The sequence below is a fragment of the Cynocephalus volans genome, chromosome X (genome assembly GCF_027409185.1).
Source record: "Cynocephalus volans isolate mCynVol1 chromosome X, mCynVol1.pri, whole genome shotgun sequence".
NCBI lineage: Eukaryota > Metazoa > Chordata > Mammalia > Dermoptera > Cynocephalidae > Cynocephalus > Cynocephalus volans.
This window is the reverse complement of record NC_084478.1, coordinates 167,192,294-167,204,450: the sequence shown is the minus strand read 5'-3', so window position 1 is coordinate 167,204,450 and position 12,157 is coordinate 167,192,294. Positions and strand designations below refer to the sequence as shown.

Below are 12,157 nucleotides of genomic sequence, written 5' to 3'. Positions count from 1 at the left end.
CAGGTCAAAGGTTAAGATACCCTTACCGGTCATCTTCTAAAGAAATGAAAACAAACAAACCAACCAAAAAAAAACCTTTAAAAATTACTTCTAAATGACTTCAGGCATTAGAGTAATATGGCTCAATTTTCAGGGGAAAAACATTTTAAATGTATTATTAGGTACATATATGTATAAGATATGTCTAGCCTGATATTAGCACATATGCCAGGTTGTGGATTTTCAAACTGGAAAATAGTTGTAATCATAATGTATGAGAATCTCTCTCGTAAGATACTTATTCATCCTGTCATCATAGGACTGGCCATAAACATGATTCCAAGTATTCACAGTAATCTCCAGTAAAGGACGCTTGAAATAGTGCTGTTACAGTACTTCTGGTTAGTTACTTTTCAAACACTTCCCCCTGCTGTCCAACAACTTTAATGTACTTACTACTGTAAATTTTAAAACTTCACAATGCCACATATATTGGACATGTGCTATTAAAGCATTACTGTTATTTATTATTAAAGTGTTAGTAACATTTTGATTATGTTTTAAAAGATCCTTTTTCTTTTAGAAGTACATCATGATATATTTATGGATAAAATGTTAGGCTGTCCAGGATCTGATCAAGATAATTCAGTCTTTGAGGACAGGGGTTAGGAGAAACAAGAATAGCCAGGAGTTGATGATCACTGTAGCTAGACGAGGCACATGGAGGTTCTTTGTTCTATTCTACTTTAGGTTGCGTGTGTTTGAAATTTTCCAAAATGAAATTTCCAAAATAAAAATGATAAAAAAAAAAAAACCCTTCTCTTATTTTATCTTTGTCATCTTGAGATAAAAGCTCACATCGATACTAACGAGTGTTTATTTAATTTTTTCTTTTTTCAAACATTTGATTGGCGGCTATTTAATCGGTAGCTAACCTCCCTTTTCTGTTGGTTTCTATACTATTTAAGTGTGATATGAACTTATGCTGAATTTTCTAATATGAAAGCCTGGTCCAAAATGGCATTTACAAAGCTGAAATTGTACCTATTCAGCTAAATCTAAAGAACACAGAAAACATCACTTTCCTAGTATGTTAGACATTTTTTTTTATAAAACACTGATTCCTAAATAAATAACATGTTAAGCCATTTTACGCTTTACCCTAAAGATTATTGGGATTTGTTTTGTCTGAATTACTTACAAAATATTAAAATGTAACACAAACTGTCTTAGTGTCCTGAATTGTCAGAATTCTTTTTCTCTACAGCCTGATAAAAGGTAATAATTCTGATGAAAATGTATTCAGCCTAAACAATTCTTGTTTTCGATCAAACAGATATGGACTACAGCCACTTAAATCTAATCAGTAATATTCTACAATTCCTCAACTATAGATGAATCTATGCTGTTTGCTAATTCCAAATATTAATGTGTAAGAATTCTGCTTTGAAGGAGCAATGCAGGCTCTTTTCCTAACCTTAATTAGATAGAAAATTCTTACAAGGTCCCATTTAAAGTTTTGATGGACTAAACATAATGATGCTGGTTAATTATTATATCACTACCAAATTTACCTTGTCTGCAATTTTACAGCAGCAGTCCATCCACAAGAAATCTTGAATTAAATCGTCATCTACAACAAAAAATACCTATGACTTGTCTTTTAAAAATAGAATGTTTCCTTTTGATGAATTAATTTCTATAACCAGAGATTGTAAATGTTTAGAAATCAAACAAAAATGGCTGGAACAGTGTTATTTAAGGTGTAGTTTTTAGTTCTTGAGTATATTGCAAGAACTGTACAAAAAGCTACTGTCTTACCATCCATCTTCCCATTTGCTTTGCCTTAAAATATAGCTAAGACTGGAAGGGGAATGGTAGAAGTGTTTGGTTTATTCAATATTCAACAACACTTTTGAGAAATGTGTCCTGGGTAACTCTAGACTAGCTTTTCATTCTTTCCAAAAACCAATCTTAAAAAGTGGAAATGGAATCCGATAAAAGATAACTCAGTCTTTAAGAAATAATGACTTAATGAATACTTTGTTTTCCAGTTATGTTTCACTTTTTCTACTAATTTCATTGTTTAGTTTCCAGTGTATATTTAGTTTTCGATTCTTCTCTTCTACTTATCTCTGTTCCACTTATCTATCATTCAAATATATATACGAGTATCTACATAAAAAGGTTTATAACTCATTAGTATTTTATAATTGACACTTAATTTTGGAAAAACTGAATATTAGGACAAAAATATCAACAATCAATAAAACAGTTTTAGGGCTGGTTGGTTAGATCAGTTGGTTTGAACACGGTGCTTATAACACCAAGGTCCAGGGTTCAATCCCTGTACTGGCCAGCCACCAAAAAATAAATAAATAAAAATAAATAAATAAATAAATAAACATTAATATATATAAATATATATATATGTAATAGTTCTTTTTAAAATTATATCTATCTATCTATACATAGTTTTAAAAAGAACATATAAAATACAAGTTAAAACCACTTATTTTAATTTTAAAGGCCTAAAATATAAAATCTCAAAATATATTGGTTAGCAGTCAGTATAATCTGGAAAATCTTTTTTTCCATTTCTCCCCTCCATTTTAAGTTAAGTACCAAAGCATAACTACTTTATATTCTTTTTTACACCCTAGAAATGTCATCAATGAGACAAATATATAGAAAATTCTAAGAACAGCTACTGATTTCCTGAGAATAATTAGTTTTGAAGGAAGTGCTTTTTACAAGGGTATAGGGAAAATACAGCCAAAAAGTCAAGTTAAGAAACAAGGGGAACAGAGTCAAACAGGATATCTGTGGTTATGCACCTGGGCCCCGGCCCGAGGCAAAGGGCGGATAGTTCCCAGAAATAGACAAGTCAGTTAAAGTTTCAAGAGTGCCCCTCAGCTGTTTCAAGGACTCCCACTTGACCGAAGTTCACCCCTGGCTTGATTTAAACTAACCAATTACCTTGCTTCTCGCTTCTGTACCCGCGCTTTTTGCTATAAAAAGGACCCAGGAGCTCTACTCGGCGCGCCAGTCTTTCGAAAGACTGAGTCGCCCGGGTACCTGTGTGTTCAATAAACCTCTTGTTTTTGCATCCGAAGCCGTGGTCTCGCTGTTCCTTGGGAGGGTCTCCCTGAACTGACTGACTACCCACTGCGGGAGTCTTTCATTTGGGGGCTCGTCCGGGATCGGAGACCCCCACCCAGGGACCACCGACCCACCAACGGGAGGTAAGCTGGCCAGCAGTCGTTCTGTGTCTCGTTTCTGTGTCTCGTCTCTGTGTCTGACTCAGTGATTTCGACTGTCTTTTCTGAGCGCGCGCATTTTGGTTTCAGTTTGTTCCGGGTTAGTCGCTCTGGGAGCGAAGTGCGGGTAGCGAACAGACGTGTTCGGGGGCTCGCCACCCGGCAATCCTGGGAGACGTCCCAGGATCAGGGGAGGACCAGGGACGCCTGGTGGACCCCTTGGCAGAGGATTATTGTGTTTTGGTCTCACCGCGTCTCGGGAGGCGCGCTCTGCCATCGGACTCTTTCTTCTATTTCTACGGCACTCGGTCTCGTCGCCGTTTCTGGTTTCTTTTTGTCTTAGTTGTGATAGGTCTTTGCGTCGTCGTTCCCCTATTGGAAATTTTCGAGATGGGGCAAAGTGCCCTTACGCCCCTCTCCCTTACTCTAGATCATTGGAAAGATGTCAAAGCCAGGGCTCACAATCTGTCCATGGAGATCAAAAAAGGAAAATGGCAGACTTTCTGTTCGTCTGAGTGGCCCACATTCGGCGTAGGTTGGCCGCCAGAGGGAACCTTTGATCTTACTGTCATTTTTGCAGTTAAAAAGATTGTTTTTCAGGAGACCGGAGGACACCCGGACCAGGTTGCCTGTGTCGTGGTATGGCAAGACCTCGCCCAGAATCCCCCTCCCTGGGTGCCACCCTCCAGCAAAGTCGCTGTTGTTTCGGGATCAGAAAATACTCAAAGGCCACCTACAAGGAAGCCTTCCGCCCCTCCCCAACCCCCCGTCCTCCCGACACCAGATGACCTATTTTCTCTCTCTGAAACCCCACCTTACCCGGCGGCTCCGCTGCCCCCTCTGGCCCCTCAGGGAAACAGATCGGCACCAGGCCGAGCGCCCGGTGATCCTAGCCCTGAGGGACCGGCTGCGGGGACTAGGAGCCGCCAACCTCGCAGTCCGAGAGACGGCTCCGGTCCTGACTCCACCGTAGCTTTGCCCCTCCGAGCCATAGGGCCCCCAGCTGAGCCTAATGGCTTGGTCCCTCTACAGTATTGGCCTTTTTCCTCAGCAGATCTTTACAATTGGAAGTCTAACCACCCGTCTTTTTCTGAAAAACCAGCAGGACTCACGGGACTTCTTGAGTCCCTTATGTTCTCTCACCAGCCCACTTGGGACGATTGCCAACAGCTACTCCAGATCCTCTTCACCACTGAAGAGCGAGAAAGGATTCTTCTGGAGGCCCGCAAGAACGTTCTCGGGGACAACGGGGCCCCTACACAACTCGAGAACCTCATTAATGAGGCCTTCCCCCTCAATCGACCTCAATGGGATTACAACACGGCCGAAGGTAGGGAGCGTCTTCTGGTCTACCGCCGGACTCTAGTGGCAGGTCTCAAAGGGGCAGCCCGGCGCCCCACCAATTTGGCTAAGGTAAGAGAGGTCTTGCAGGGACCAGTAGAACCCCCCTCGGTTTTCTTGGAACGCCTAATGGAGGCCTATAGAAGGTACACTCCGTTTGAACCCTCTTCTGAGGGGCAGCAGGCTGCGGTTGCAATGGCCTTCATCGGACAGGCAGCCCCAGATATCAAGAAAAAGTTGCAGAGGCTAGAGGGGCTCCAAGATTATTCCTTACAAGATTTAGTGAGAGAGGCAGAAAAGGTGTACCACAAGAGAGAGACAGAAGAGGAAAAACAAGAAAGAGAAAAAAGAGAGACAGAAGAGAGAGAGAGACGGCGCGATAGGCGCCAAGAAAAAAACTTGACTAGGATTTTGGCCGCAGTGGTAGGTGAAAGAGGGTCTAGAGATAGGCAGACAGGGAACCTGAGCAACCGGGCAAAGAAAACACCTAGGGATGGAAGACCCCCTCTAGACAAAGACCAATGCGCGTACTGTAAAGAAAAGGGTCACTGGGCAAGAGAATGTCCCCGGAAAAAGAACATCAGAGAAGCCAAGGTTCTATCCCTAGATGACTAGGGGAGTCGGGGTTCGGACCCCCTCCCCGAACCTAGGGTAACACTGACTGTGGAGGGGACCCCCATTGAGTTCCTGGTCGATACCGGGGCTGAACATTCGGTATTGACCCAACCCATGGGAGAAATAGAGCCTAGACGGACAGTTGTAGAAGGAGCGACAGGAAGCAACGTCTACCCCTGGACCACAAAGAGACTTTTAAAAGTTGGATATAAACAAGTAACCCACTCCTTTCTGGTCATACCCGAGTGCCCCGCTCCTCTGTTGGGCAGGGACCTCCTAACCAAACTAAAAGCTCAAATCCAGTTTTCTACAGAGGGCCCACAAGTAACATGGGGAGATCACTCTACCATGTGCCTGGTCCTAAACCTAGAAGAAGAATACCGGCTGTATGAAAAGCCGGCCTCTCCCTCCATCGACCCATCCTGGCTCCAACTTTTTCCCACCGTATGGGCAGAAAAGACAGGTATGGGACTGGCCAATAACGTCCCACCAGTAGTAGTAGAGCTGAAATCGGGTGCCTCACCGGTGGCCGTCCGACAGTATCCAATGACTAAAGAAGCCCGGGAAGGCATCAGACCCCACATCCAAAGGTTCTTAGACCTAGGGGTCTTAGTGCCCTGCCAGTCGCCCTGGAACACCCCTCTGCTACCAGTAAAAAAGCCAGGGACCAATGACTATCGGCCAGTCCAAGACTTGAGAGAAATTAACAAAAGGGTGCAAGACATTCATCCCTCAGTCCCAAACCCATACAGCCTCCTGAGTTCCCTTCCGCCTAGTCACACTTGGTACTCAGTCTTGGATCTCAAGGATGCCTTTTTTTGCCTCAGACTACACCCCAACAGCCAGCCACTGTTCGCGTTCGAGTGGAGAGACCCAGAAAAAGGTAACACAGGTCAGCTGACCTGGACACGGCTGCCACAGGGGTTCAAAAACTCTCCCACTCTCTTCGACGAGGCCCTCCACCGAGATTTAGCTCCTTTTAGGGCTCTCAACCCCCAGGTCACATTACTCCAATATGTGGACGACCTCCTGGTGGCGGCTCCCACATATGAAGGCTGCAAAAAAGGGACACAGAAGCTCTTGCAGGAACTGAGTAAGTTGGGGTACCGGGTATCAGCTAAAAAGGCCCAGTTATGCCAGAAGGAGGTCACCTATTTGGGGTACCTGCTCAAAGAGGGAAAAAGATGGCTGACCGCGGCCCGGAAAGCTACAGTTATGAAGATCCCCACTCCCACAACCCCCAGGCAGGTCCGCGAATTTCTGGGTACTGCCGGATTCTGCAGGCTCTGGATTCCTGGGTTTGCTTCCCTGGCTGCACCCTTGTACCCCCTGACAAGGGAAAACATTCCTTTTACCTGGACTGAGGAGCATCAAAAGGCTTTTGACCACATAAAATAAGCCTTGCTGTCTGCCCCCGCCTTGGCTCTCCCAGACCTCACCAAACCGTTTACTCTATACGTAGATGAAAGAGCCGGTGTGGCCCGAGGAGTGCTTACTCAGACCCTAGGACCATGGCGACGGCCAGTAGCTTATCTATCAAAAAAACTGGATCCAGTGGCCAGTGGGTGGCCAACCTGCCTAAAAGCGGTTGCTGCAGTGGCACTCCTCCTCAAAGACGCTGATAAGTTAACCTTGGGGCAAAATGTGACTGTGATTGCTTCCCACAGCCTCGAAAGTATTGTGCGGCAGCCCCCCAATCGGTGGATGACCAATGCCAGAATGACTCATTACCAGAGTTTGCTGCTAAACGAAAGGATATCTTTCGCGCCCCCTGCTGTCCTGAACCCAGCTACCCTACTACCAGTCGAGTCAGAATCCACCCCAGTACACCAATGCTCAGAAATCCTTGCTGAAGAAGCTGGGACTCGACGGGACCTGAAGGACCAGCCATTGCCCGGAGTGCCTGCCTGGTATACAGACGGTAGCAGCTTCATTGTGGAAGGTAAGCGGAGAGCAGGGGCCGCCATCGTAGATGGCAAACGGACGGTATGGGCAAGCAGCCTGCCAGAAGGGACATCAGCCCAGAAGGCCGAGCTAATCGCCTTGACGCAGGCATTACGCCTAGCCGAAGGAAAAAAAACATCAACATCTACACGGACAGCAGGTCGCCATTATCCACTGCCCGGGCCACCAGAGAGGAAATAACCCTGTGGCGGCCGGGAACCGGAGGGCCGACGAGGCTGCAAAACAAGCCGCCCTGTCGGTCAGGGTGCTAGCAGAAACTATAAAGCTTCAAGAGCCAATCGAGCCTGCTCAAGCTAGGACCAAGCCAAGAGAGCTCACTCCTGACCAGGGAAAAGAATTCATTCAGCGGTTACATCAGCTAACACACTTAGGACCAGAAAAGCTCCTTCAACTAACGAGCCGCACCAGCCTCTCCATCCCGAATCTCCGGTCCACTGTTCAAGAAGTCGCCAATCGGTGTCCGGCTTGCGCCATGACTAATGCGGCTACCACCTACCGAGAGACCGGAAAAAGACAACGGGGAGATCGACCCGGCGTATACTGGGAAGTAGACTTTACAGAGGTAAAGCCTGGCCGGTATAGAAACAAGTATCTGCTAGTATTTGTAGATACTTTCTCTGGATGGGTAGAAGCTTTCCCTACCAAAACTGAAACGGCCCTGACTGTATGTAAAAAGATACTAGAAGAAATCCTGCCCCGTTTCGGGATCCCTAAGGTGATCGGGTCAGATAATGGCCCAGCCTTTGTTGCTCAGGTAAGCCAGGGACTGGCCACACAACTGGGAATAAATTGGAAATTACATTGTGCGTATAGGCCCCAGAGCTCAGGTCAAGTAGAGAGAATGAATAGAACCATCAAAGAGACCTTAACTAAATTGGCCTTAGAGACCGGTGGAAAAGACTGGGTGGCCCTCCTTCCCTTAGCGCTGTTCAGAGCCAGGAATACCCCTGGCCAGCTTGGTCTGACTCCTTATGAAATCCTCCACGGGGGACCCCCCCCCCATACTTGAGTTGGGAGGAACACTGGGTCCCGATGATAACTTTCTTCCTGTCTTATTTACTCACTTAAAGGCTTTAGAAGTTGTAAAAACCCAGATCTGGGACCAGATCAAGGAGGTATACGAGCCAGGTGCCGTGGCCATCCCTCATCCGTTCCAGGTCGGAGACCAAGTGCTTGTTAGGCGCCATCGGACCGGCAGCCTTGAGCCTCGGTGGAAAGGCCCGTACCTGGTGCTACTGACCACACCAACAGCGGTAAAAGTAGACGGCATTGCAGCCTGGGTACATGCTTCTCACCTCAAGCCTGCGCCACCCTCCGTACCAGATGAATCCTGGGAGCTGGAGAGGACTGATAATCCTCTTAAGTTGCGCATTCGGCGGCGGCGGAGCAAGCCTACCAAGTAATAACCCTAACCAGCCCAACACCCTCACCTGGCAGGTACTGTCCCAAACTGGAAAGGTTGTCTGGTTCAAGACAGAAGTCCACCCCCTTTGGACTTGGTGGCCCTCCCTTACCCCTGATATATGTGCCCTGGCGGCGGGTCTCGAGGCTTGGGATATTCCAGAAATTGATGCACCGGCCTCTAAAAGAGTCAGGCCTCCTGACTCAAACTATGAAAATGCTTATAACCAGATCAAATAACTCCCCTTGGTTGACCACCCTACTGTCAACCATCGCCGGGCCCCTATTACTCCTCCTTCTGTTGTTCACCCTTGGGCCCTACGTCATCAATAGACTAGTCCAATTCATCAATGATAGGGTAAGTGCAGTTAAGATTCTGGTCCTTAGGCAAAAATACCAAACCTTAAATGGCGAAGATAACTTTTAATTCCGCTCTAAGATTAGAGCGATCCACAAGAGAAATGGGGGAATGAAGGAAGTGCTTTTTACAAGGGTATAGGGAAAATACAGCCAAAAAGTCAAGTTAAGAAACAAGGGGAACAGAGTCAAACAGGATATCTGTGGTTATGCACCTGGGCCCCGGCCCGAGGCAAAGGGCGGATAGTTCCCAGAAATAGACAAGTCAGTTAAAGTTTCAAGAGTGCCCCTCAGCTGTTTCAAGGACTCCCACTTGACCGAAGTTCACCCCTGGCTTGATTTAAACTAACCAATTACCTTGCTTCTCGCTTCTGTACCCGCGCTTTTTGCTATAAAAAGGACCCAGGAGCTCTACTCGGCGCGCCAGTCTTTCGAAAGACTGAGTCGCCCGGGTACCTGTGTGTTCAATAAACCTCTTGTTTTTGCATCCGAAGCCGTGGTCTCGCTGTTCCTTGGGAGGGTCTCCCTGAACTGACTGACTACCCACTGCGGGAGTCTTTCAGTTTCTGCCTTGTTAATTCATTTTCTATGTCTTAAATTACCTATAAGGTTAGAGACAAGTTTTTTCTCCTATTTCGCATGACCAGTTATGAGTACTCAAATAGTTTGTGGGTAATAATTTTGTTCTACTCTTAATAAAAAAGGAAACTTGTATTAACATTCTAGATCCTGATGGGACAGCATTTTTATGTCTTTTTCTACTTATATTCCTTATAATTTTTTCTGATCTCATCTTTTCATTTTGCTTTTCTTTAAATATTAACCAGCTTGCCTGAACGCATTTGGCCTTCCTCTATAAACAAGGAAGCTGGTTACCTGTATCTAGCAGACTATAATATCCGCTTGACTTCATTCATTCCTACAGATATTTACCAAAACCCATCTACCTTTATTTTAATCTCTCTATCTTACTACCCTACCTCAAAAAACAAAACAAAAAAATCTCTTTCTTGACTAGTTGAAGTACTATAAAGAAGTTTCTTTTTGCCTACTTGTTACAAAATTTATCAGCAAACAGCATTATCTCATGATATAAACAAGTTCAAACTCAATTTCATTATATGAACATGATGATAAAGCATAGTTAAGTTTTAACAACATTCCCAAGACGTAGTACTGAAACTTCTCTTGGTTGACCAACATTCCCGATTTGCTTCATTTTAGCAGTGAAAATCCTGGGAAACCCTGTCACACTGGGTGAGTTAGCTCACCTGAATCTTTCTGCAGTATTTTACTATAGGTCAAACAAAACCATGCGATGAACCTGAATTGCCCAGAATTTACATTTGACAGTTGGAATTAAATATTCTCCTCAAGCTACGTGAGTCTGAATTTTTAATCCAAAAGCAAGCAAAACAAACAAAAAGCCTACATTAAAAAAGAAAGAAACAAACAAAAAAAACCACTAAATAAAACAAAACAAATTTGATTGCACATGGGAAATCTGACACAGAAAATTACAGCAAACTCTTTGTTCATTATGAAAATGATAAAATAGATGTTTACATTCTAATTTTGAAGGACTTTATAATTACTGCTAGTAGAATATTTTAAACCTACCAAATAATTTAAAGAAAGCCATCATTTCCTGATGCTGTATAACTAAACAAGATCCTTTGGGGTGTATAGATTTGCTGTTATTATGTTCATTTTTTTCAGATGCTTGCCAACTATCTTTAAAATCAGGGCGCTTTAGATGAACGAGTTTTTTAGGCTGATGTGATCTATTTGATCCTGATTTTACATGAACAGGGACAGTAGGTTGCATCTCACAACACATCTGATTGTGCCTCATTTTGGTTTCCCAAGATTCCTGTAAAAATAAAACACAAAATTATTTATCACACTCACTCATTAATTTTATAAAAACAGCTAATTGGATGATATACTACCAGATGGAGTCATATGAAATGTTACTGCTATTAAAATGTTATTTGTGACAATGACTCACATTAGAAATTGCTTTTTGAATTCAGTGCTGGGAAAAGCTATGCTTCCGACAGATAACTGATACACTTCCTCTTCCCAAATAATAAGATTCTGTATACCATTTTGCTTTGGCTACTATGGAACTCAAAACCAAATGTGAAAGTAATTATACAAACTATGCAAATTTATAACCTGTTTGTGGTGTTCTTTTTTCCTCCTTGCATAATTTTATGTTATATACCGCCTCAAATTTTTTAAAGAACAAGACAAACTATTTCCAGAACTTAATTATTAAATCAAGTATTATATTAAAAAGTAACCCCTCCACACAAAATAATATCTTCTTATTGGTAAAAAATCTTATTGGTATATTCTTTGATCTATTACAAAATTCACTTATTCAATAAGCATTTATTGGTATTGGCTGAAAAGTTGAAAACAAGTCTAGCAAAGAAATGTATAGTATATGTGCTTTGAAGGATTTTCATAAATTGGTCTAATTTTATTTTTATTTATTTATTTATTTATGTATTTATTTATTTTTTGTCTTTTTGTGACCGGCCGTACCCAGCTCAGCCAGTGAGCGCATCGGCCATCCCTATATAGGATCCAAACCCGCGGCGGGAGCACTGTTGCGCTCCCAGCGCCGCACTCTCCCGAGTGCACCACGGGGTTGGCCCAAATTGTTCTAATTTTAAAGTGTGAATGTATGACCCTGCTATTTGAGTATCTGATTATAAGTGTATATGAATATACAGTGTTATAATCTAATAAAATCTGAAACAAAGTTAATACATCAATATTTACAATATGCATAATCATTACTTTGTTTGGTGGTAAGCAGTTCACTTAATTACTACACTTAGTATTACTTTTATGATCAAAGTATTTCTGGGGTGATGGGAAACGAAGGTATGAACAGCCCAATCAGGAAAACTACTCTAAGACCCTAATGAGAACCTCTGAATCCATAACTCACAGTGACCCAGGCAGACATGCCTCCCTTGGTGTTCAAGGAGTTAGGTACAGATTCTTCTTCCTGACCCTCAGAAACTTCCCTGCCAAAGGAAGAAAGGGAAAATAAGATTGGATGTAGTGAGGCAAGAACAGCACTTTCCAATATAATGAGAGCCACCTATGGAATTTTATATTTTTAGAGCCACATTAAAAAAAAAAAAAAACAGGTAAAATTAATTTTAACATATATTTTATGGAACCCAATATATCCAATATATCATTTTAACATGTAA

General features: G+C 43.3%; 1 protein-coding gene across 1 annotated transcript in view; it reads right to left on the bottom strand.

Moving 5' to 3' along the window:
• The window catches only part of LOC134367518 (speedy protein A-like), a 34,173-nt gene extending 23,400 nt beyond the window's left edge, over positions 1-10,773 (bottom strand). The window contains exons 1-2 of the mRNA XM_063084259.1: positions 10,539-10,773; positions 1,554-1,612 (exon numbers count right to left, since the gene is read on the bottom strand). Of these exons, the coding sequence (XP_062940329.1) occupies positions 1,554-1,612; positions 10,539-10,773 (294 nt within the window). The remainder of the gene's footprint in view (positions 1-1,553; positions 1,613-10,538) is intronic.
• Between the last annotated feature and the right edge of the window lie 1,384 nt (positions 10,774-12,157).